Below are 23,490 nucleotides of genomic sequence, written 5' to 3'. Positions count from 1 at the left end.
CTCATAGCTGTCTCTTGCCATGAGCACTTTTGGATGACATTCTTAATTTTCCCTTTGTGTGTTTTATGGAGTATTACTGTGTCTGTGAATTATTTATATAATAAAATATATCATATAAATGCCATAAAATAGTTCATTTAGAGAGGTTTCTTCTTCCTACAGTGAACGGGATCTCATTCCAACTGCAAAGCACTGTCACTCCCAAGTCACAATCATATAGCTGGTAGCAGAAGTGCTACAAATCATGATGAACTATGGTTTGTCATTATATTGGAACTGCTGCCACATTGCCATCAGTGTGAGGCAAAACCAGAAATGAAAGATGCCTTGAGCCTAAGGAGAGCTTCCTGGGGATTTTAATGGCCACTTGTGCACCTGATTTTCTCTAGTAGAACCAGAACGATCAACGATTAAAAAAAACATTTCCTTTTGCAGATTGTATAGTCCCACCAATGCTGAAGCAGTAGAGGTAAGAAAAGGGAAAGCACAGTTTCAATTTGTTTTTCCCAAACTAAGAGGAGAGATTAATAAGACTGGCACTTTTCAGCTTGAAAAAGAGGTGACTAAGGGGAACTATGATAGAGATCTACAAAATCATGACTGGTGTGGAGAAAGTAAATAAGGAAGTGTTATTTACTCCTTTTCATAACATAAGAACTTGGGGTCACCAAATGAAATTAATAGGCAGCAGGTTTAAAACAAACAAAAGGAAGTATTTTTTCCACACAATGCACAGTTAACCTGTGGAACTCTTTGCAAGAGGATGGCCAAGACTATAATGGGGTTCAAGAGAGAACTAGATAAGTTCACGGAGGATAGGTCCTTCAATGGCTATTAGCCAGGATGGGCAAGGATGCAAAATCATTGTCTGAAGTGTCCCTTGCCTCTGTTTGCCAGAAGCTGGGAATGGACAACAGGGGATGGATCACTTGACAATTACCTCTTCTGTTCATTCCCTGTGAAGCACCTGACATTGGCCACTGTCAGAAAATAGGATACTGGGATTGATGGACCATTGGTCTGATCTAGTATAGCCTTTCCTATGTTCTTAAGTATTGGGGGAGGGGTTTTTTGTTTTGTTTTAAAACACAAGAAAAGCCAACTTACTTGAGGTCATCAATTACTTTGGCTTGTTCATTCAGTTCCCTAATATCTACTAAACGTTTCACAAATTTTCTTCCTCTCTGCTCTCCAACTTGGCTACCAGATGTTCCCTGTCGCCGATAATCAACAGTCTCCTATTGAAAATAACATTTCATTAAATTCCTTGTTAAACGTACAGAACCATTTTTAAGTTACAGGTACAATGAATTGTACACCCTAAATCAAAACACCGCATGCAAACACTATTTTTTAAAGTCAAAAGGCAGCTGATTTGAAATTTTCCAATGATTCAAGTCCCATCATTTGCTTAAAGACAAACATTAGCTACTACATACATGTCCCCATGAGCAAGACCTGCCCGCTCTCAAATGTGAACTAGAATGAGTAGAGTCACACATCGCTGCCCCCGACAGATACTCTACAGGAACGGAATATCGATGGTTTTGGGAGCTCAAACCCAACAGGTGATTTACAATCCGCTGCCCAAATGTTAACTTGTGTGCATCTCCACATAATGAAACTCCATCTGATTTCTAAATAATAAACAGGAATGTTAGTGTTTTAGGGTGGTTTTTCCCTAAAGCCATTACAAGATTCTTGCAAAATTGCAATTGTTTAAAGAAATAATTGCTAAAAAACTACTTAATATAAAACCAAAACACAAGTTGACACACAGTATTGTTTTTTGCTACTGAAAATTTCGTTCTTCTAGTTCGTTTGTAATGTTAGTATCTTCCATTGCTTGCTAGGATAATCAGAGTAACTGTAGCCAAAGTCTTCCAAAGCGGGTGCTTAAAGTTAGACACCTGAATGCATACTACGGCATCTAATAGAAAGGGTCTGAAAAAATCTCAAAGCTAACTGAGCTAAAATTTCCCCACCACATACATACACACGCGCGAATAGGAATTTTCTGAAGCTTACTGTTATGCCTAAATAATTTAACAAAAGAAATTTAGACACTATTTTTGTTGATTCTCTTACTGCATGTATAGTGGGAGACATGGTATCAACTTCGTCCTCATCCGACAGGTCAGCTATGTTTACAGAATTTAGGTCAGCAATGTCATCGACATCTTCTTCTCCTGTCAGTGTTGTGAGGGTATTACCCAAAGCATTTAATCTTTTCCCAATGTTAGGATCCATGTGGACATCAATACCGCACATCTTCCATAACACATTGAGAGTCCAGGTTCCAGCACTATTGCTTTCTGTTTAAAAGAGAAAATTTGCCTGATGATTTTTCTCTTCCTTGTAGCCAAGTTTGTCATTGTCTGCTTCTACAGCTCAGGAGACAGCACTAGACTTATCCATCATGGGGCGCTGCCTTGGCTCTGCCCACTTGTAAAAAGCTCCCAGTGAGACCTTTCCAGAACTGAATCGCACTTTGAATACAGTTAACAGATATAGCTATTAAGTTTGTATTAAGATTTCTCTAATGAATATAAGGAAAATCTGATAGGCCAGAGGGAAAGTAAATTCTCCAGGGTGTGAAAGGCACAGTTAGCTACTAGAAGACAAACATGAAATATGAATTTCAATCTCTCTCTCTGAGCTAGGTTTACCATTTCCAACACAGGGATTCCAATAACAGTGAAAACCAAAGTATGGGCATGTGAGAAAATAATTTTTAACTCTTCACAAATCAGACTCTTGGAATTACTCAAATCACAAAGATTTTAATGGTTCATTAAAGCCTGCACCTGCAACCTCTGAATCTTGAGCATCTAATTTCTAGTGCCTACTGAATGGGTGAAATGGTTACCATGCTGGAGTTTTACATATTTCATCTTAAGAGGAGACGGAAGTTTCCAACCAAGTTCCACCATACAGTGCCAAACAGATATGGCTTAATGGACTTTGACTTGTTTAGAAGGAGCTAGAAGCTTTGTAAGCTTCTTTTATACAGTATTCTCGGCCATCTAGCTATGCTGAATTTGGTAATTTTTGTCTTTTAATTGATGGATGGTAGAGGATGAATATGGCTGTTAAGAACAAAAACTTTTTAGAAAGCTTAACAGTTACATCTTGACTGCTTTGCAGACATGAAGCAGGTGCCATACCTTCTCATTAGAAAGTGCTGAATTTGGAGAAAAAAGAAGAAAGGGAAATGTATAGGCAATATTCTGAGATAAATTTTCATAGTGTTCACAACGAGGATGGATTCCAAAGTCTCCTTTTTGAATGTCATGTTTACTGATTTAAATCTTTCTGATCCAAGATGGTCCCATTTCCACCAGATATTCTGGAAATGATCAGGACTGAATATGCTCCCGAGCTTTGCTTCCCCTTCAGCTATTGCCCCAATAGCTAAAAGATGTGAAAAGGTTATTATGGTCTGAGTTTGCTTCCTTGGGTTTGAGAATAAACAAGGAAATGTTTCTTACAAGAAGTTTTGTTGCATTTTCTGGGGTAGTCATTGCTCACAGTTTCCATCTGACACCTCCTTCTTTGGCCTTCTCCTCCATTATGGCTCTGAGGCAAGGTTAAGTTAGAGCACAGAGCCCCTAGAAGCTCCATTGAGCCATAGGTGCCAACTCCGTGGGTACTCCAGGGCTGGAGCACCCACGGGGAAAAACTGGTGGGTACTCTGCACTCACCGGCAGCCAAGCTTCCTACCCCGCCCCCAAACCCCAGCTCACCTCACCTCTGCCTCCTCCCCTGAGCACACCACATCCCCACTTCTCCTCCCAGCACTTGCCACCACGAAACAGCTGTTTCTCGGAGTAACAAGCTCTGGAAGGGAGGGGGGCAGAGCGGGAACGCAGCGCACTCAGGGGAGGAGGCAGAGACTTTGGGGAAGGGGTTGGAATGGAGGCGGGGCAGGGGCGGGAGAGGGGTGGAGTTGGGGCAGGATTGAGCACCCACCGGCGCCAGCAGAAGTCGGCGCTTATGCATTGAGCCACAAAAAAATCCCTGAAATGGGCTGCCAAAGCAAGCAAGCAAGATAATTTTAAAAAACTAGTTCAGAAATTCCTATCTGGAAGGTTTTTCATATGCTCTGTAACTTGAAAAGGCAGAGAGTCAGGGAACAGGGAACGTTTCACAAGTGAGCAGAGTCCTGTGTTAGCCCATTAAACTATAAAAGCAGAGGGACTATCCACTGCCAGAATGGGAATCTAACTATGTGGGAAGAAGAGCAGTTGTATAGTTTTGATCTATAGCCATACAATTATAAAATCTAAAACAGTTTACAGATATGCTAATTAATGCATACCCTAGGTAGATTACGGTGGGCATTAACTAGAAAAGTGACATGTTTTGCAATAAAAGACTGAGATTATCAAAGACATTTCTATATTTAAAATTATCTTCATAATATAGTCTTATACTTTAAAATACACCATGATTTTTAAACGAATACAATTTTATTTGTATACATCAAAGTATATTTCATTTTAGGTTTTTCTTGTTCCCTAATTTCTCTTGCTCCTCAAAAACATACCCCTTCTTGTCCATGTTCTAGTCTTCTTCCCAGTCTGAACAATCCTCTTGTCCAGTTCTATGTATTTCCCCCTCTTCTCCCACCTTTTGTTTTTTTTCTGTAATTTGACCTTTATCCGTTTTGCAATTCTGACTCCTTTCTCAGTTACCCTCCCCACTTCCTTGAAACCTGCTAAGACTGTTGGTTCCTCTCTTCCTCTCCTATCCCAGTGTTTTCCCTGTGGCCTGATTAGCATGCCCGGTAGCTCAATTTTTAATGGTTAAAATATAATGTAAAATGCAAGCCAAAAAGCACAAATGAGTCACATTAGCCCTAGGGAGGAATGGTGGACAACCCCAGAGCATCTGAAATATCTCTGCTGCCATGGATGTTTTATCCTCCTCCTTCAGGGCTGATTAAACGCCAAACACATTTGGACTAAAGAAAATATAATAGGTAACTTAAGCAAAGCATCCCATTATATTTCTGAAATCCAGAGTTTGCTCAAAGTGTTAGAGGGAGGATGATCCACCATAATTTTCATTTTCTTCCACCTGCATTCATTCCCTTTCCAGAAATTCCCTTTCTGCCCAGACTCAATGTATATCAACACCGCCGCTGGAAAATGGATTTTCCTTTGAGTGAAAAAGTTTTTGAAAACTTATCTGAACGAAAAGACAAAAATTCAATTTTTTTTGTAGGAAGAAAAATCCAGTTTTGGGAGAACCAAAGTGGAATTTTTCCACTTGTTGGCTGCCTGGCTACCTAGCTTCCCACAGGAGGACAGCTGGAAAGGACAATAAGTCAGCCAGCTGTGGGAGCCAGGAAGCCAGATGTTTGAGAAGCCTGGGGAGCTGGCTATCTGGGAAAACAGACTAGCCCAAGGAACTGACTTCTAGGAAGCCAGGCACAGCCTTGGAACTCACTAGGCAGGTACTGGAGTTCTTGGGGAGCCCGTTAACTAAGGACCTGGCAGCCCCACAGGTCGGCTGCTGGTGAGCCTGCCTGCCCGGTTGACTGACAGGAAAGCAGGCAGGGAGACAGGCTCACATCAAAATTTTTGATTAAACTGAAATCTTTCTGCAGAATACTTCACTTCTGTTAAATCAATACTTTTCAGCAGAGAACTGTTTTCTCTGGAAAATTTTCAACCAGCTCCAATGATTATACTAAAAGGATTATTTTTATTTTGTATTAGTCACATTTTTTACACATTTGATCCAGCAGGTATTAAAGCCTATGATAGCTCGCTACTACCTTTTACTAATTTCTTGTAGCTAAAACCCAAGTCTGTAAGGCTACAAGGGATTGTTGAAAGCCCTCATGGACAAAAATAAATTGGGAAATGTGGAGCAGCTACTGTGAAAAGGGGGTATCAAAACAAAGCACAACCTTGAAATACACAATCACAATTAAAAAAAGCTATCAAGAGCTCACACCTGCACTAGAATATCCTACAGTTTATAAATGTTTTAATAATATAAAAATTGAATATAAACATTACCTGCAGCAGCCTGTCCTGCTGTCCTTGAACAGACTTCATAGGTGCCATCTGGCACTACACCTAAACATGAAATAAGCAGATGCTAGTAAGACAGATGTAATTAAACAAGTTTTAGATCTTCCTTACAAAATTCTTTTTGTACACTTGATCTAGGTAAGTCAAATGTCACGTTTGTTTGTTTGTTTGTTTATCATCAATCAGTAACACTACGGAAGTGATCATAATTTCACTTGGGCTGGCAAGTTTTCTTGGCAATTTTGCAAGCCTATTGCTGACATTTCTATATGCAGTAAGAAATGAAAAGAATCCATATTTAGCTGCTGAATACGGAAGATAAAGGGAAGTGTTATGAGAAAGCAATTTATTACACATTTTTGGACAAATAGGTTTTATGCATTTTTGCATTGTATTATAGTATTCAATAAAAATGTAATAAAATTAAATTAAATTAATATACTTAAAGCAATACTAAAAAAACAAAAACAAAAAAAAACTTTTCCAACCTGGTTAATGCAGATGGTACTACAAGGCAAATACTTTGTTGCAGTATATTACAATTCTTGCAAAAAGGACATTTATTGTTAAAAAAATTTAAGAATACTAAAGGGTGACTGGGGTTCACATGTAGGGTCCCACATGCCAGAGAGCTTTATTGGGGTTTGGAAATCAAATCTTCATCTCTTCCTTAGTCTCCTTCTGAACCGTCAAAGTTGTGAAAAAACATGGGAAAGGGTAATAGGGGACTAAGTTCCAGGGCCACCAAGACAAGATTAGAAACACTTACAGGCATTCATGACTAGATCCCCTCGTATTTCTGGTTTCCAGTCATCCCAACTCGTCTCAAAACCATCAGCAAAGCGGATACAGAAATTTTTAAAATGTCCTTTGCTAACCAGAGACTCTGAAGAGCAGGCAGTGATTAAAGTGCTTTCAATGGTCAGGACTAAAGCAGAGCCAGTGTCAAGATCTGCTGTGTGGTTAGTCTGCAAAAGGAAGAAGAGACTTGTACAGAAAAGGCAATTTACTGATAATCTCAAACTTTTTTTTTTTTTTTGCAGTTCAGAGGCTCATATCTTCCTCATACCCTCCTTCCCAGCTCTATAGAAACCCTCTCCAAAGCAGCAAGTCTACACATTCACAATGTCATGTATCCTTACTTCTCAGTAGTTACAGCATATCCTATGGCAGGGGTGTTAAATTCTTTTGGCCAGACTCCATGCTTAATTATGGTCTGTGGACTGGAATATAAATTCAGGACTTCATACTTCCCTTAATTCATAGCAGATTTCCCCACTGCCTTTGCAGCAAAACTGATTATTTGAAACTTTGATTTTCTTATAGTCACAAGCAACATCACTCAGGGAGAAAAACTGGTCCCTTTTAGGCTACCACTATTTCTGCCTTTTGTTTCTCTTCCTTCCTATCCACCTTTCACTATTTCTATTTCTCTCCTCTCGGTCTTTCCTTGTCTCTCTCTGTCTTTCCCTCTGCATTTTTCTTTCCATGCTGCAACTCCCACCTCTTGAGAGCTTCTCTCACACCCTCTTTCTTATTCCATCTGCTTATAAAATGATCAGCAATGGAGTGGTTAACACAGATACTGAAAAGTTGTCACTGGGCTTCAAAGCTGACAGTCCAATGAGATTAATATGTGACAGGTGGATACATTATTGGTAAACCAAATGTCTTCAGACATATGCAAGACTAGTTCCCCATGAAGACGTAAATCTATGGCATTGTCTAAACTAGAATGGATGATGTCAGCATATTAGCAAACGTGCAGACGTGTTTTGTGAAAGTTTAGTGTACACAGGTGGTGCACACACTGTTATAATGTGCTAAACTTGTCATATTGAAGCCTAATCTTCCTCCTGACTTCAATGTAATCTGCTTAGCATGTGTCAAAGCAAACACTGCCTTGTCTCAACTAGTCTTAAAATGTCAGTTAGCATGTGTTAGCTAATAAGTGCTAACATCACAATTTAAATCCTTTTCTGGACAAGGTTTATGACCAACTCGAGGTCTAAACACAACCAAAACTGTTACTCAAGTGAAAATTACATTAAAAATACTAAATAACGCTCATCACTTGTTTGAATAATCCAAACGTCAGTCAGAACGTTTTATCACATTTTTTAAAAAGAAACTTTGTAGGGTCTTGTTGTTTGTCTTCAATTATAAATGTCTGAAAACAGGTCTTAAACTGGAATTGCTGGCATAAATGTTCAAAAAGCATGCCCAACTTCACACACCTCAAAGGATTCTCAAAGTGCTGCACACTCAGCCTCTGAAAACTCAGAGCCCATTAAGTTGCCTCAAATTGGGCACATGGAAAATGAACTACTCACCATCAGTAGTCATTTTTGAAAATTAAGGCTACTACCCACATCATAAGTATAATATGGTGCTAGGGAAACATTAACATTTCATAAATTCTAAAAGCATAAAATATCAAGAAATTGCTACTTCGACAAAAAAAATCTACTACACTTCTCCCCACTCTTGATATTTTTCAAATACCTGTGGTGCATTTGTGATGGGCAGACAAATTCCCAAATCATGAACAGTTAGCTGAAGAAAAAGTGTCCCAAAAGCCTGGGCAGATGTTTGCTGGATTCCAGGTAACATATCTACCACTTCTTTTGTAGCCATGTGAATATCCTTATGTAAAGCCAGTCTCTGTTCATTCCAGTTGTCATAAGCAGCCTTGTAATTCAGCCAAAATAGCACAGCTTTATGAAGAAAAAAAGTTTCCAACAAAGTTAAAATAAAATGGCACAAAAATATTGTTCATTGTAACAAGACTAAGGTTTGATTTTTTTGTTTTTGTCTTGTCACCATATATTAAAATACAATGGATATATATTTGTACACACACACACTTTTATTTCCCAGGAGCAATGTGCTTTTGTTGCCAAGAACAAAATAAAATAAGACGGATTATAAATGCTAAGGGGTAGAGTGCCAAGTTAACAGAACCCAAGATGCTGATACACTCAATGCTGCTGATGTTGGTATATATTTACATAAACCATTTCATCTATACCAACTGAAAAGGCATCTTCCCATCAGTTCAATTTTTTACTCTAAATTAACATTAGTACACAACAAACTTCCTAACCAAACTCTGAGAACTATACTTACAGTTGTAGTTTATTTTAGACTACAAATAAATTCAGATTTATAAATATCAAGCATTTCTTTTTTTAAAGAAATGTACAGAACTTGTTCAATTTGAAAACAAATTTGTAATGATTCTCTACTTTCTAGCAAAAGAGAAATAGAAACAGCACCCAACAGTACCTCTGTCAAACGCCACAGGCTGAGCAAAGACAATTGGCCTGTTCAAAGTAATAAGCACAGCCTCTCTATCTGATGAACCACTGATTTCCTCTCTTAGAGCATTTCTTAATCCAATTCTTGTCTTAAAATAAGCAACTTGATGGAAGTCAGAACCTGCTTCTTCATAGACCTTAAAACATTTGAAAAATACAATAAAATCATATTGAATTATGACTAACAGACAAATAATAAATTTAAAATGGGGATGCCCCATTTTGTTTTACTCTTCAGTTTGCAATATGCTCTTAAAAAGCATATTGCTCTTAAAAATATGCTACTACATTTTGACCTAAGTTGGCAAATATTGGTTATTTTTCTGTGTTTCTTAAATAACATATGCCAACATATCTCTCTACATTCACTTGATGCATCAGAATCCTCTCTGAGGAAAACCACCATCTGAATACAAGTTTGTTAAATTTATGTTCTCTTTCCGACCCTCCAGAGAATCCTAAATACTGTATTTCCCATAAAATCAGTGATTTCGGAAGATAGTAGTGGATTTAAGAATCTAGGAGATGTAATTACCAATTTAAGACAAATAAAGTAGATCAAGATTTAGGTTTCACAAATTAGGATCTAATCTTATTCCAGGTATGTACGCTAGAAATAGCATTGAAATCAATGGAAATTTTGAATTTGGATCAACTAAAGTATTAGGCCATTAGTGTCTGCAATACAGTGGGGCAATTTTTTTGGATGAATAAACTATGTTGAAAAATGCAGTTCTCATTCACTGGAAACCATTCATAAATTTGACACAAATTAGCTGAATAGTTTCAGACAGAATTTTTTTTTTCTGGCTTGATTCACACAATGTGGGGGAGTTAGGGTATAAGAGTATAAGACATAAGAGTATAAGTCCATCTTATAACTTCTAGCCCAGTGGGTCAGTGCACTCACCCTAGATGTGGGAGAGCCTGGTTTGAATCTGCTCTGGAGCAGGGATGGAAATACAGTTCTCCACCCAGGTTTGTGCCCTAACCACTCAACTAAAAAAGTTATAAAGGGGGCTCCTTCTCCACTACCCCCCCCCAATTTTTATGAATTTAGTTCTTTAAAATGCCCAGAAGCAAAACATTTTAGATAGGAAAACATGTTTGGTTTATCCGAAAATGGACTTTTCAGTTCTGGTTCAACCTGAACCATTTTTTTCTGCAATATTTCACAACTGCCACCAAACAAACAATAAAAGCAGTTATTTACCCAGCTCTAGTCCCTAGTTACAGAAGTGCTAAATGAATTATTATAATAAAATACATTTGATACTCCCTCTGATTTATCATGAATTACTGTTCACAGTGAACATTTAGCCCTTTTTCCTGAAAGCCATCTTTAATGAGGACATTGAAATTCAACTCTAATGCCAGACAATCAATTTCAACTACTGCATAACAGCACATGCTGAATATATTTAGGTGGTAATCTTTATTGATTCTGAACTGTGGATGCATTCTAAAGCAATTGTTTTAAATATTTTCCAACTAGAGGTCTAAAGAAATCAAGCTAGTCATATCCTAGCAGAGTAAGATTAGAGAGTTTTGTTATATTCTTTTCAAAGCAGAAGATACTTGTCTTCATAACAATGGAGAAGTAACATTACTAGGCTTTCCTAACACACACAGAGTTGCTGTCAACTAACCTGATGTTTAACAATTTGTCCCAATGCCAGATTCAGATCCACTTGGCATTTACCGAACAGTTTAAGGTAGCTGGTACTTCCAGGCATTGCTTTGGTTTGTATTCGGTTTGAGAGCTCAAGTTCTATCAATCCAGTTTCAAATCTCACGGCCCTCATTGATGGAGTTGTGGCTGTCACTTGAATTCCCTAGCAAACAATGAAAGAAAAGTTTTTTAGGATCTGCTTCAAAGGCATCCTTGGTGAAAAAAAATTCTTAGACATGAAACAGGAAAGGGAGTAAGGATTTTTCCATAACACTTTGCATTTAGGGCATTTCAAAAGATCACAAAGATCAAAGACAGGCTTCTTTCTTGCTTTTTGTTAATTAAGAGAGATTTCCATCCTTGTCTAACACTGACTGATTGTTATCTGACATTTCATTTGTGACTATCTCAGGGAAATTTTTGATTTGTTTGGTTTCAACATATTCAACCACTGGCAACAGCTTGAGAGATTTACTGGTCATAAAGTTACCTTAAATTGTAGGCTCAAAGAGTACAGGAGAATTTTAGGCTTCTCTCCATCTGTTGTACCATCATGTTCATTCCAAAGAGGAATTGGCTGCTCCCCTCCTGCACGTTAAAAACTATTTTCAATGTTTTAACAAAGAGCATTTTTCATACAGTATAGAAATAAAAATTATCTTTAAATGTGACTCACTGAATGTAACCAACCATTAGAGAACAGTCAGTTCTGCAGTAAAGAATTATAATAAGCATAAATTTGGAAGTTCCAGAAGAATAAGACCTACTTGGGGGTGTATTCTCAGCTCATGGGAGTAGCACTGCTAATGGCCCACTACTATAGATTAACACATTTTTTGCCTATTCCCATCAAGTCAAGGGGGGTGTCTAAGATGGACAGAGACTTCTCGCACTCTCCAAATAACACCCACAGAACAACTAGCACCTGCAGAGAAAGGGTATCATTTAGATCACAAAGAATTGCTCTTTACCAGCAGCACCTGATATGGACTGAATTTAGCTAACAACAAGGACCAGTCACTTGACCAAATTTATTAAGAGGTATGCAAAAAGGTGGATTAAAAACAAATAGTTACTTTAGAGTGAGTGTGAAGGAGTCCTCTGCAAAATCTTTTGGTGTCCTTGGGAACATGTTTTTAAACCTTTACTTTGGCCTCCCTCCTCCCCACCTCACATATACTTCTGGTTATAAATAAAAGAAACAATCCTTTCGGATGAGGACACAATGGTATCTTCTGTAGAGTCTATCAATATTCCACCACAGCTGACAAAAAGGGGTTACTATTGGAGTAGCACAAAGAATTCCATCTCCCCTGCAACTCCAATTTTTCAAATCTCTATTATCACTCAAACTTAAAATAATTATGCAGAAATGTGGTGATTTTTTAAATTTTTAAGTGACTTGGTGTACATGCTCACAGACTATTTCATCCTCCTCCAAAACTTAGTTTTGATGCCCTTATTTGCTTTTCAATATCCTTTCTAAACTTTGGTGACTAATAGAACTGAGCTAGATGGATTTTTTGGATCACTGGCAATTTTGAAAAATTGAAAAGAATAGTAATTTTGGGATGAACAAAACGATTTATTGCAACACTGAGCATTTTAATGTTAATTTTAAAAATAAAATTAAGGGAAAGTTCAAAACAAAATTCAAATAAAAAAATGGAAACATTTCAGTTTGAAGACATCAAAATGACATATAGATTTTTCAGTTTTTGGTTTTTGTTTCAAACAACTTGGCAAAATCAACACAAACTTGTTAAATGTTTTGGTGCTGCTGAAACCGCATTTTTTTTTTTGCCAAAAATGTTTCAGTTTAAAAATATCACCCAATTCTAGTGACTACAACTGAGTATAGTGTTCCAGAGGTGGTTACACTGCGGGTCTGGAGAGTGGCAAGAATAACTTCCTAGTTTTCAATAAGTACACTGAGCTCAGGCTATTTTTGCAATGGTATTTCAGCGAAGTAGTTTTTATTGTGGCATCCAGGTAATTTATTATTTTTTTTAAGTAGTTACTGATTGCAAGTAGAGTCCCCCTCAACCCTCCCCTTCTAAGATGAGCTCTATTCCCTCCCTGAGATGTAGTGCTTCACATCCGTTAGCTGTGAATCCCATCCTGTCGAGTGAAGCCCACTTCACTTTTTCTCTATCTTCCCGTATATTTTTTACCCTTCTAATTTTGGTGTCATTGGCTAACTTGATCATGCTTGAATTTATACCTTCCTCTTGAGAATCAGTGGAAATCTTAAAGAATAAAGGAGCCAAAATTGACACTACCAGTACTCAGCCCAATGCTGCTCTCAACTTGGAAATATGACTGCTCTGTATTCTCTGCTCATCAACCAGCTTCTTCTCCATGGTATTTTAATTTGTTCTAACTGGTATTCATCTAATTACTTTAAGTTTATAATGTGCCACTAAAATGAATGCCTTAAAATACTAAGGAGACACCACAGCCACCGCCTTCACTTATTACATTTATTGTAACATTCAAGTAATTTACTCAAGTTATTCTGACTACAAGCTCTTTAATGGCAAGGACCATCTTTTTGTTATGTTTGCCTAGCCCTGATTAGGGCCTTGTGATAGACAGCAATACAAAAATCTATTATAGTAATACCAATGTTTTTAAAAAGACTTTGGATTGGTTGGGAACAGCTTCACTTACAATCTAGAAGACTCAACAAACAGCATGTTAATGAAATCCACAGATAACAGTAAACTGGGAGGAGACTGAACATCAGTGAAGACAGAGAAGCCTTCTCATTTTAATATTCTAAGTTTCACTGTGAAGCTATTTTAATGGAATAATGATCACTATTAAAGCTTTTTCTTCCAGACACTCTCATACCGATTATTATATGCTGAGATATTTTGCCTGGAATAAACAACAAGCTGATGATTTTTCTGGTTCTTCCTTCCCACCCTTCTTAAAGATAGGTACCTCTCCTGACTTGCATGCTTTATTTCTTTTCAGAGGTTCTGAGATTTCCTCCACTAGATCTTTAAACTCTCTTGAGGTAATCTCATCTGGACCTATATATTTATATATATTTAGCTGCCAGACACTTGGTCCTTATTTTGCTTGTTACCCTTTGTTCTGGGTCTTTGCAACTGTTTTTTCTCATAACATGTCCGCTTGCTTCTCTATATTTTCCTTAAAGCTTTCTAAACAAACAAAACAAAACAAAACCCAACAAAACTAAACTAAAAAAAGTACATTAAAAACAGCTATTTGTATATTTTAGTTCTTTTGGACTCTTCACTTACCTATTCTTTGTAAGATTATTTTCCACAGATATACAAGCCCTCTACACGCCTGTTTATGGACCTTCTATTCCTTTTATTCGCCTGATGGTTTTATTTTGGCTTTTTACCTTGCCTCTAGATTCTTCAATAGACAGCTTAGATTTTATTTATTTAATTCTTTCCTTTTCTTTTTTCTCATGCAGTTCTCTAGTTTATTTTTTCATTAATTCTTAATTTAGTTACATTTTTAAAAAAAATCTTCTGTGCCACTTTAATTTATACTTGTATATTAGGCTTTTGAACTTGTTTTTATTCAGATCACTTCTCTACCCATTTTCCAATTATTACTGTAGACAATATCTCCAATTTTCTTCAATTTAAGCAAGTGTGTTACAGAAATATGTAATGTTCTAATGGGATGTATTTTCCCATAACTTTTCTCTACAAGAAATATTAATCCAATTCATATATAGTCACTTGCTCTCAGGTTTCCTCATTGTTGGTTCACGTCAGATCAATTCATGTTATTTCTTTCGGCCTTTGGAAAAATAAGCTTTCCTTCACTAAATTTAAACACTTCTGTGATAAACTGTCACTGTATGATTACAGTCACATTTGCTTTTCATCTTCAATCATGCGGTAGAATTCTCAGCTGGTAAATTGGTATAGCCCTAGAAAGTCAATGGAGCTATGCCAGCTAAGGATCTGTTTTAATACACTTTTATTTGTTACCCAATAAGCATAATTTACTAAAAACAGTATTTTACATAATAAGAACAAACGTGGTTCTGAAACTAATTTTCCTATCCACTCTACCACAAACAACAAATTGTACCATTCTAACCCTGATCAAATGTCCTTCCATATAGCTTTGTAAAAATCCTCAAGTAACTTTTTGTAGTGAATGCTATTTTTCTCTTGCAAACTTTCACAAAGCTGCAAGCTGATCTGACTGGACAGAAAGCAATGTTACAGACAGATGCTAACGTTCAGTGGATTGTTTGGTAGAATTACTTTTGCAATTAATAGACAGCACCCTTGCACGGCAGCTCCAGTGACTCAAGAAAGAGATTAACTATGTCACCCACAATGTTCTCCAAAGCCACAATTCTACCTAACCAAACTTCTTTTCCTTGTGTTGCTGGCCTCTGATACTACTACTGTGCTACAGTGGAACCAGAAAGTGGTGGTGTTCTTGGTGACATAAGAACAGCATACATGGGACAGGTAGAGATTGCAGATATGTTAGGCAGCACCAAAAGTCTTCAAGCTAAAATTTTAGTGAAATCCTCAGGTAGTTCATCTTACCTGACACCTTCTGTATGACTTCGTTGACTTCCTTCATGAATACTTTTTGTACAAATACTAAATGATTTAGAAGGTCAGTTGTGAGATTATGTTCAAAGGAACCAACCTGCCAGAAAATATGAAGATTATTTTGTAAAATTTTATAATATAGGTGTGATATCTGTGGTCAATGCAATACCGTTTTAAGTACTGACTGCATCAGAATACAGCATAACAATGGCACATAATGTCAGATACATTGATGTAATTATTGTTAGTAAACAATGATTTTTTAATTGTGCCACTGTATGTGGAACAGTTTTCTCTAGTATAATTTTTTGATTATAAGTAAGTAACAATAAATAAGGGGGAAAGTGCGTTATGTCAACTACTATAATAGGAGCAAAGGCAGAATACCAGTACTGAATTATCAACAACAGAGAATTGCAAAGCTCATTCAGCTTTTTGTAACGTCCAAATGGTAAGTATAATTTGACCAGCTTTACAGAAGGCTTAACTAAGGCATAAGCAAGTTAAATGAACTGCTTCGTGTCATATAGTAAATTGTTAACAGAACTGGGAACAGAAGCCATGTGTCCTGACTCCCAAGGTCCTTTATTCTAAATGCTCTTGAAGAAAAACACTACTGATATGTGCAATACCTGATAAACCTAGTTATTAACTCTGAACTCTGATGCTTTAAGAAATATTATTTCTACACTGGGAATTTTCTAACAACTGTTACCATGCTCTGTATTCTTTAACTTTATTGAAAACAAGTTTGGTAAAAAAACTTTAAATTTAAATACTTCCTAATATTAGTCAAATTTTAAATGGAAAATAGAAACACAATTCTGTTACTAATCAGAGTAACACATTTAGAGTAAATTCAAACCAAGGCTAAATCTCTACACTGGTAAGGTGTGTCTGGAAGCAGAAAGCAGCAAAGGTTAGATTGGGAAATACAAAAACACAGCAGCATGTTGGAATTCTCTGAGAAGCATACAGATCATCAGAAGTCTCAAATGTGAGAGCAAATACCAACCAAGGAGTTTAGGAAGCATGCCAAACAGGAATATATATAAAAATACTGTATGAAACTTAATTGAAGTAACAAAGAAATTGGCTTTCTTCAATGCCTACCTCAGCCACGCAACGTAAATAGTTCCCTTGTAGATAATAGCCCTGTTTAGTAGGTAGCTCATCTATACTCCATATTTGATCTGAATAGGTGTCATGTTCCTCCATGACATATTTGCCTGACATAGTGACAGGGGGAAGATTAAGACTTGCTGAAGGAGGAATGGTAGACATATCAGTGGCAGAAACTTTTGATGTGAATCGTAATCTGTGATTTGGAAGTTCAAATGTAAACCTTGTTTGAGCACCTGTCAAGAAAGAGAAAAGTATGTATAATGTTGGCCCAGAAAGAACAAATATTTCAAACTTATAGAAGTTAAGAAAATTAGTGGAACCAAACTGAAAGCTCAAACTGGAGGCAAGATTGAGAGCACAGTAATGTAACGGTTATAAACAATTAATTCTCAATTTCTTGGGTTTTTAACCTAATTAAATTTTTTTAAAAATCCAAACATTTGGAATTATGTAAATGCATAGTTAAGGTAGTCAAAACAACCCAACTCTGTATCTGTACTGATAACCTGTGAAAATAAACTCAAGACAACCTCATTCATTCATAACAGTTTCATCTCATCAGGGACCACAAAACTCTATATACTAACACTCCTCGGTATTTTTAAAAAACTCTTGGTGTTGTGGAGAGTCCAAATGGCAATATCTTGTACTAGTAGTGATTTGGCTCCATTGTGAATCTCAAGTACTTCCTATGGGCCAAGTGAATGGCTATGTGAAAGTGCTCATCTTGGATGGAATGACTGACGTGTCACCATTTTGAATCTGAGGTGGTGTATATATTTATTCAGTCTCCTGAGGTCTAGGAAAGGACAAAGGGCCCCTGTTTTCTTTGGGATAAGGAAATATTATGAGCAGAAGCCGCCTCTTCTCTTTACGCCTGAGATATTCCCTCTACGGTCACTGTGTTTTGCAACAGGCTCTTGTGAGAAAGGTTACTCTTGTGAAGAGCAACTGGGCTGGGGGGGGGGGGAGGGTCAACTGTGGAAATGAATAGGGTAGTCATAGGCAAAATGTCCATACCCACTTGTCTGTTGTGACAGTAGACCAAGGGTATGTCTACACTACAAAATTAGGTCGAATTTATAAAAGTCGTTTTTTTAGAAATCGGTTTTATATATTCGAGTGTGTGTGTTCCCACAAAAAATGCTCTAAGTGCATGAAGTGCATTAACTCGGCGGAGTGCTTCCACAGTACCGAGGCAAGCGTCGACTTCCGGAGTGTTGCACTGTGGGTAGCTATCCCACAGTCTCCGGAAATGAGATTCAAAAGTTCGCAGTTCTTTTCCTGTCTACCTGGCCAGTGCATCTGAGTTGAGAGTGCTGTCCACAGCGGTCACAATAGAGCACTCTGGGATAGCTCCCGGAGGCCAATACCGTTGAATTGTGTCCACAGTACTCCAAATTCGACCCAGCAAGGCCAATTTAAGCGCTAATCCACTTGTCAGGGGTGGAGTAAGGAAATCGATTTTAAGAGCCCTTTAAGTCAGGGAAAAAAGGGCTTCATCGTGTGGACGGGTGCAGGTTTACATCGATTTAACGCTGCTAAATTTGACCTAAAGTCCTAGTGTAGACCAGGGCCAAGAGTGTTGGAGAGGGGCAAGACAGTTCCTTAAAGTGCTGGCAGGCTTTTGACGGGAGCCACATTAGAGCCAAATACTCCCATCACACGTGCTGACTCTGTGACTGTGCATGGTGAACAAAGGACAAAGATGGCCATCTCGTGGAGCATCAAGATCTTCTCCATGGAGGATATTCAGGCTGTTTGCTCTGGGAGTTGAATGATGTCCTCCTCCTTCGTATGTAACTTACTCATCTGGGAAAGCCTCCCTCTTCTTGTTCAAAATCCTACAGAAAAACAGGAAGAAACTGACGGAGAGTGTAAGAAGGTTAAACGGTGGCTGTACAAGTGGACATGGATCAGAACATGGCCAGGTAATTTGTAATGCAAAGTTGCAATGAAGCGGAGGAATATATCCTGAAGAAGTTGAGCTTTATTCAGGGTCCTTTTGTGGCCCAGACTTTTCTTGGACTGCCAACATGATCAGAGACAGCATTTGGGTGTATGCACAAGTGTTCAAAGTGCTTTGGAAGCACCTGGTACCTCTCTTCCACTCAGTTAGATGTAGGGGGCAGAATGGCAGAGGTCTGCCACAGACCCTTTACCAGTGTAAGTATGTCTTTGTTGATCATGAAGACAAACATGGCCAGGGGTGTTGACCTCAGTATATCAAAGAGCTTAAGAGACCTCTCCTAGGTTAGTGTGGTTTCAACATCCAGAGTCTCTGTGATTTAGGACAGGAGGTCCTGGAAAGCCAGTGTCATCAACCACAGGCACTGGGACAATTGCCACCACTTCATCTGGCAACAATGAGGATTCCTGAGATGGGGATTGATATTGTTACTCTCCCTTCATTATTGTCTACTCCTAGATGCCGATGTCAGCCTCTGGGTGGCCATCTATTGATGCTGCTGGGGAGTAGGATTTCCTCCTTGAGGCATGGGAGGGGGATCTGCTCTGGGACATATGCAACAGTGGGTCCCAATATGGCCAATACAGACAGAGCAGTAAGCTACAGAGGTAATGACTGGGTTGATGTTGTCTGATCCAGTGCCATTCACATCTCCTTAGAAGTGGAGCTCAAAATGGATAGCCTCCAGAACCCTGCTTAGGGTCACAACACTCTCTGATGGTAGGTGAGAGTGATCTCTACCTGAGACAGTGAGAATGAGTAGGTCGAAGAAGGTGATGAGAGGTATGCTTCCTCAAATGGAGGGCCAAAGAGTGGTGTAGGCCTCAGTGCAAGCCTCTGCTTTGGTGTGGAACACTAATCCTTGACAGGTTCAGCTACTGGTGCCAGTTGCCATGCCCAGTAACAAGGTCAGCACCGGGCCTTCATCCCCATGTGCCACACTGACTGACCAGCTGGCCTCCTCCAATTTGGAAATCATAAAGAGTTTGGTGGCTTTGTCTTTGGAAGAGTGGCACGTGGAGTCCACATAATGCTTGGAACTATGTTTGTACTCCATCCTGCCTTGCCTCCTGTAGTCATTCTTCAGTGCCAGGGGACTAGGCGCCAGACCTGTTGGTGCTGAAGTTGGCAGTGCTGAGATTGGCATCAGCAGTCTCAACACTGACTTTCTTCAGTTCCCTCCTCTCTCTGGCCTTAGATTTTGGTGGAAGTGCTGGCCAAAACTGATTTGACTCCAGTGTAGCTGTTAGCATCTCCTCAAGGTCAAAAGCTTGGACTTCTCTATCAACTGTAATTTGAGCCAAGCGTACCTGGACTTGAGAATCTTTAAGGAGACAACTGGCACACAGAACACCTGTCCAGGATGTGGCTCTGTCCCAAGAAGAAAAATCATCAACTGTGTCCATTTATGAGGGGGATGAGGCAGTCACAGGATAGGTAGGGTTTCAAATCTGACTGCTTAGAATCCATCATAAGGGGTAGCAATAGGCACAAAAACACAGGTTTTGGAGCTCACAGGAGTACTGGGTCAGATACTTGTTAGGTTCTGTCTTGATGCCGTAGGAAGTAACAAGGAACTGAGGGACGGTCCTGGCTGCTCTGCCTTTTATGCTGTTGCACAGGAACACACGGTGGCACAGAACACATGCATGGCCCTAACAGACACTGCTATTCAAAACACTCCAATCTCTTGCACATGACGTACATGTTGACACCTAACTGGAGAAATGGGTTACTTACCTTTCAGTAACTTTCACGCTTCTAGATGTGGTGTTCATATATTTTCCACTCTTGGTGTGCAAATTATGTGGTCAGTTTGCAGTTAGCGTACACAACAGTGCTTTTTGATGAATCAGTATGAATTCTGTTTGGTTTATTAATATGCTTTTTATTTCACAGAATCACAGCTTTGTCTAGTAGGTCCTGGCAGCAGAGGTTTCAAACCTCACTTTCCACCAAGGCAGATAATGGTTGTGATTGGTTCTCCCAAAAATCACAGAGCCTGGGCGGGTTTGGGATGCCTCCATTCTTCCCTTAAGAATTAGGCATCAACACAGTTTTCTCAGGAAAAGAGGTTGGATTTGTGGAAAAACCTGAGCCATCACTATGAGATCAGGGGTTCCCAGGCAGTAAGCTGTTCTAGATTGCAAGCCATGATAAACGTTGGGGTAAAACAGACTATGACAGGGAGTTGTTAAGACCTGGGACAGTGATGCTCAGGATATGCACAGCCAATAGAAAGAAGGTAGGAGCATTGATGTTCTTTCTGGTTTCACTGCTGCTAGGACAGGTTGCCTGAGAAATTATCCTGTTATGGAATTAATGAAGTTGCAGCCACTTGGTCAAAAATTCCAGATCTTTGTATCTGTCCTCACTGGCCTATGCCTTGTGCAATTAATCTTTATAAGAAAATCTACTAGAACTAGCCTCCTATTTTATTTTAATACACTAAATAGTCATATCTGCAGGATTGATTTTTACTATATTCTGGTTCCTTATTAATATAAATTCTCTCATACTAACCTGTTCATATAAATTCATAGCCACAAGGAAAAACAAAGAGCAACTGGATTAAAAAGGTATAATTACCATAAAACTGAATAGGAACCCATAATGTCACATTTGATCTTTTCTAGTGAAATCAATATTAAAAAGTGACCGTGATCTTTTCGAAGTTTCACGGAGTACTGGCTTCCAGCTGTCCCTGGGGGTTTCTCAACCCCAACTCAGCCCCAGGTCCTGCCCCTACTCCACCACTTCCCTCAAATCCCCACTATGTCCCCCTCTTCCTGCCCCCGCTCCTCCTTGTTCTGCCCCCTCCCCTAAGCGCACCCTTTCCCTGCTCCTCCCATTCCCTTCCAGTGCCTGCTGCACGCCGTGGAACAGCTGATCCACTGCAGGTGGCAGGCGCTGGGAGGGAGGAGGAGGAATTGATTGGCAGGGCCACTGGCAAGTCTAGGGCAGGGGAGAGGAAGGGGAGCTTGGCTACCGGAGGGTGTTAGCATCCGCTAATATTTTTCCGTCGGAGTCAGCGCCCATGGTTACCTGTCATTCCGTGACTTCTCATTCTTCCCATCTTATATTCTGCTTTTAGAGATGGCAAGAGTGCTGCTCCAATAGCTATACCATCTATCATGGCACTGAATTTAAGAACTATGGGCTTCTTCTCTAAGCCTTCTGGCAGCTGTGGAAATTCATTGGTTTCAACTGGAGTCTGATTAACACTTGTTGGTGTCTTTTCAGAGGGCAATGGAGTTGCAACATCTTCTTTTGGAGGCTGTGGGCTATTTAGAAGAAGAGATACGAGAAACAACTATTAGATATCCTAATGCATTTATTATACAGTGTTGGCCCGATTCTCCCACAGAGCAGCATTAGCCCATAAGAGAATAGAAAGTAAGATAGGTCCATACAGGATGGCAAATAAAGCAAAACTTACGCTGTTGATGGTTGCCTGATGAGGTCTGAGATCTGTTTGGAAAGCTGGTGAGAACTGCGCACCATCATGCTGTGTAGAGTGGCAGGGTGTTGAGGAATGTTGATGCTGATAGCTCCCACTTTCAACACTGCAGCGTTATTTGTTTTCAATCCTCGTTGGGCACTATAAAGAGCCTGTGATTTGGCAATACTGCATTTGACTACAGTTCTAACAAACAACAAAATATGGTTATTTGCATCCTTTTCTCAAAATATTTAAATATATACACTGACATAGCTTTTTAACAACAAATTAGCTGAATCATCGAGTATTAAGATGAATACATGTGTATTAGCAATTTATAAACAATATACATGCCTACTTAGTTTCTATTTATGCACACGCAGATGCAGTACATGCTGTATAAGCAACTATCCAGTTTATGCTGTTTATTACATTTAACAAAATTATAAGGCATGCATAGCAAAATGTCTGTTCAACTATTATAAGAATGAAATATAAGATAATTTGTGACTACACACAGACTGCATACACACACTATACATACAATGAACACAATTGTGATTCTCTCTCACCTATTTCATCCTCATTTTTTCCTCAAGAATTTTAAACAATCCTCTATAGTGACAGCTACTCAGAGAGACTTTATTTTAACAACTACTAGACTACTGGACAGGATTCTGTCTCAATTTGCAGTTAATATGTAGCAAACAATTTGCTTTTTTGGTGTAGGAATATTCAAGTTTAAATAGCCCTAACTTCACAAATGTAAACTTCAAACTACACTAATTTCAAAGGTGTCATCATATAATACAGCTGTGAAAGAAACACAATTGCACTATGTGTTTGTAATTCTACCAGTGTTTTTCATCTTCAACAACCATGTTATAAAGAACAACAAATCCATGACTATTTCTCATCTTTGTGGTCAGTTATTGGAATTTTACTCAGACAAGATTTCAAGTACTATGGCATACACTATTAGGGTTTAATACATATGATAGGAATATAATTTAGAAGAGGCAATATATTAGCAACATAGTTTGCCAATTAGTATAGAATGAAATTTTCAACTTTCAGCTCAGATGATTTGAGCAGCAATTTTCTCTAAGGGTTATAACTGTAATATTCTTCACAGTATTAATATTACAATGATAAAGTTAAGAGGAAAAATGGGATTTAATATTTGGGCAACCTGATCTCATAGTATTTATGTAGATTATCTTCCCAGGGGAAATGTTAAAGTAATTAAAAGTTATTTCAAGTGTTATTCTCCAACACTATGCCAAAGGCCCAGCTAGCTCAAAGAACCCAAGAGGTGGGAGTACAACAAAGGCAGTGTTTTTT

The 23,490-nt window shown here is 38.6% G+C and overlaps 1 protein-coding gene across 15 annotated transcripts in view; it reads right to left on the bottom strand.

Annotated features, from left to right (window-relative positions):
• Positions 1 to 23,490, bottom strand: part of BLTP1 (bridge-like lipid transfer protein family member 1) — a 246,599-nt gene that overhangs the window by 50,695 nt on the left and 172,414 nt on the right. For 14 of the 15 annotated variants that reach the window (XM_073341048.1, XM_073341041.1, XM_073341040.1 and 11 more), the window contains 12 exons: positions 22,144 to 22,350; positions 21,750 to 21,988; positions 16,724 to 16,968; positions 15,602 to 15,707; positions 11,530 to 11,627; positions 11,017 to 11,202; positions 9,336 to 9,504; positions 8,553 to 8,764; positions 6,817 to 7,015; positions 6,033 to 6,092; positions 2,089 to 2,315; positions 1,108 to 1,238 (listed from right to left, as the gene is read on the bottom strand). In XM_073341048.1, coding sequence (XP_073197149.1) covers positions 1,108 to 1,238; positions 2,089 to 2,315; positions 6,033 to 6,092; positions 6,817 to 7,015; positions 8,553 to 8,764; positions 9,336 to 9,504; positions 11,017 to 11,202; positions 11,530 to 11,627; positions 15,602 to 15,707; positions 16,724 to 16,968; positions 21,750 to 21,988; positions 22,144 to 22,350 — 2,079 coding nt within the window. Of the gene's footprint in view, positions 1 to 1,107; positions 1,239 to 1,439; positions 1,638 to 2,088; positions 2,316 to 6,032; positions 6,093 to 6,816; positions 7,016 to 8,552; positions 8,765 to 9,335; positions 9,505 to 11,016; positions 11,203 to 11,529; positions 11,628 to 15,601; positions 15,708 to 16,723; positions 16,969 to 21,749; positions 21,989 to 22,143; positions 22,351 to 23,490 lie in introns of all 15 variants that reach the window. The other variant, XM_073341054.1, reaches the window with a different exon arrangement.

This window comes from Lepidochelys kempii, chromosome 4, assembly GCF_965140265.1.
Source record: "Lepidochelys kempii isolate rLepKem1 chromosome 4, rLepKem1.hap2, whole genome shotgun sequence".
Taxonomy (NCBI): Eukaryota; Metazoa; Chordata; order Testudines; family Cheloniidae; genus Lepidochelys; species Lepidochelys kempii.
The sequence above is the reverse complement of the archived record's forward strand: the minus strand, read 5'-3'. Positions and strand labels throughout refer to the sequence as shown.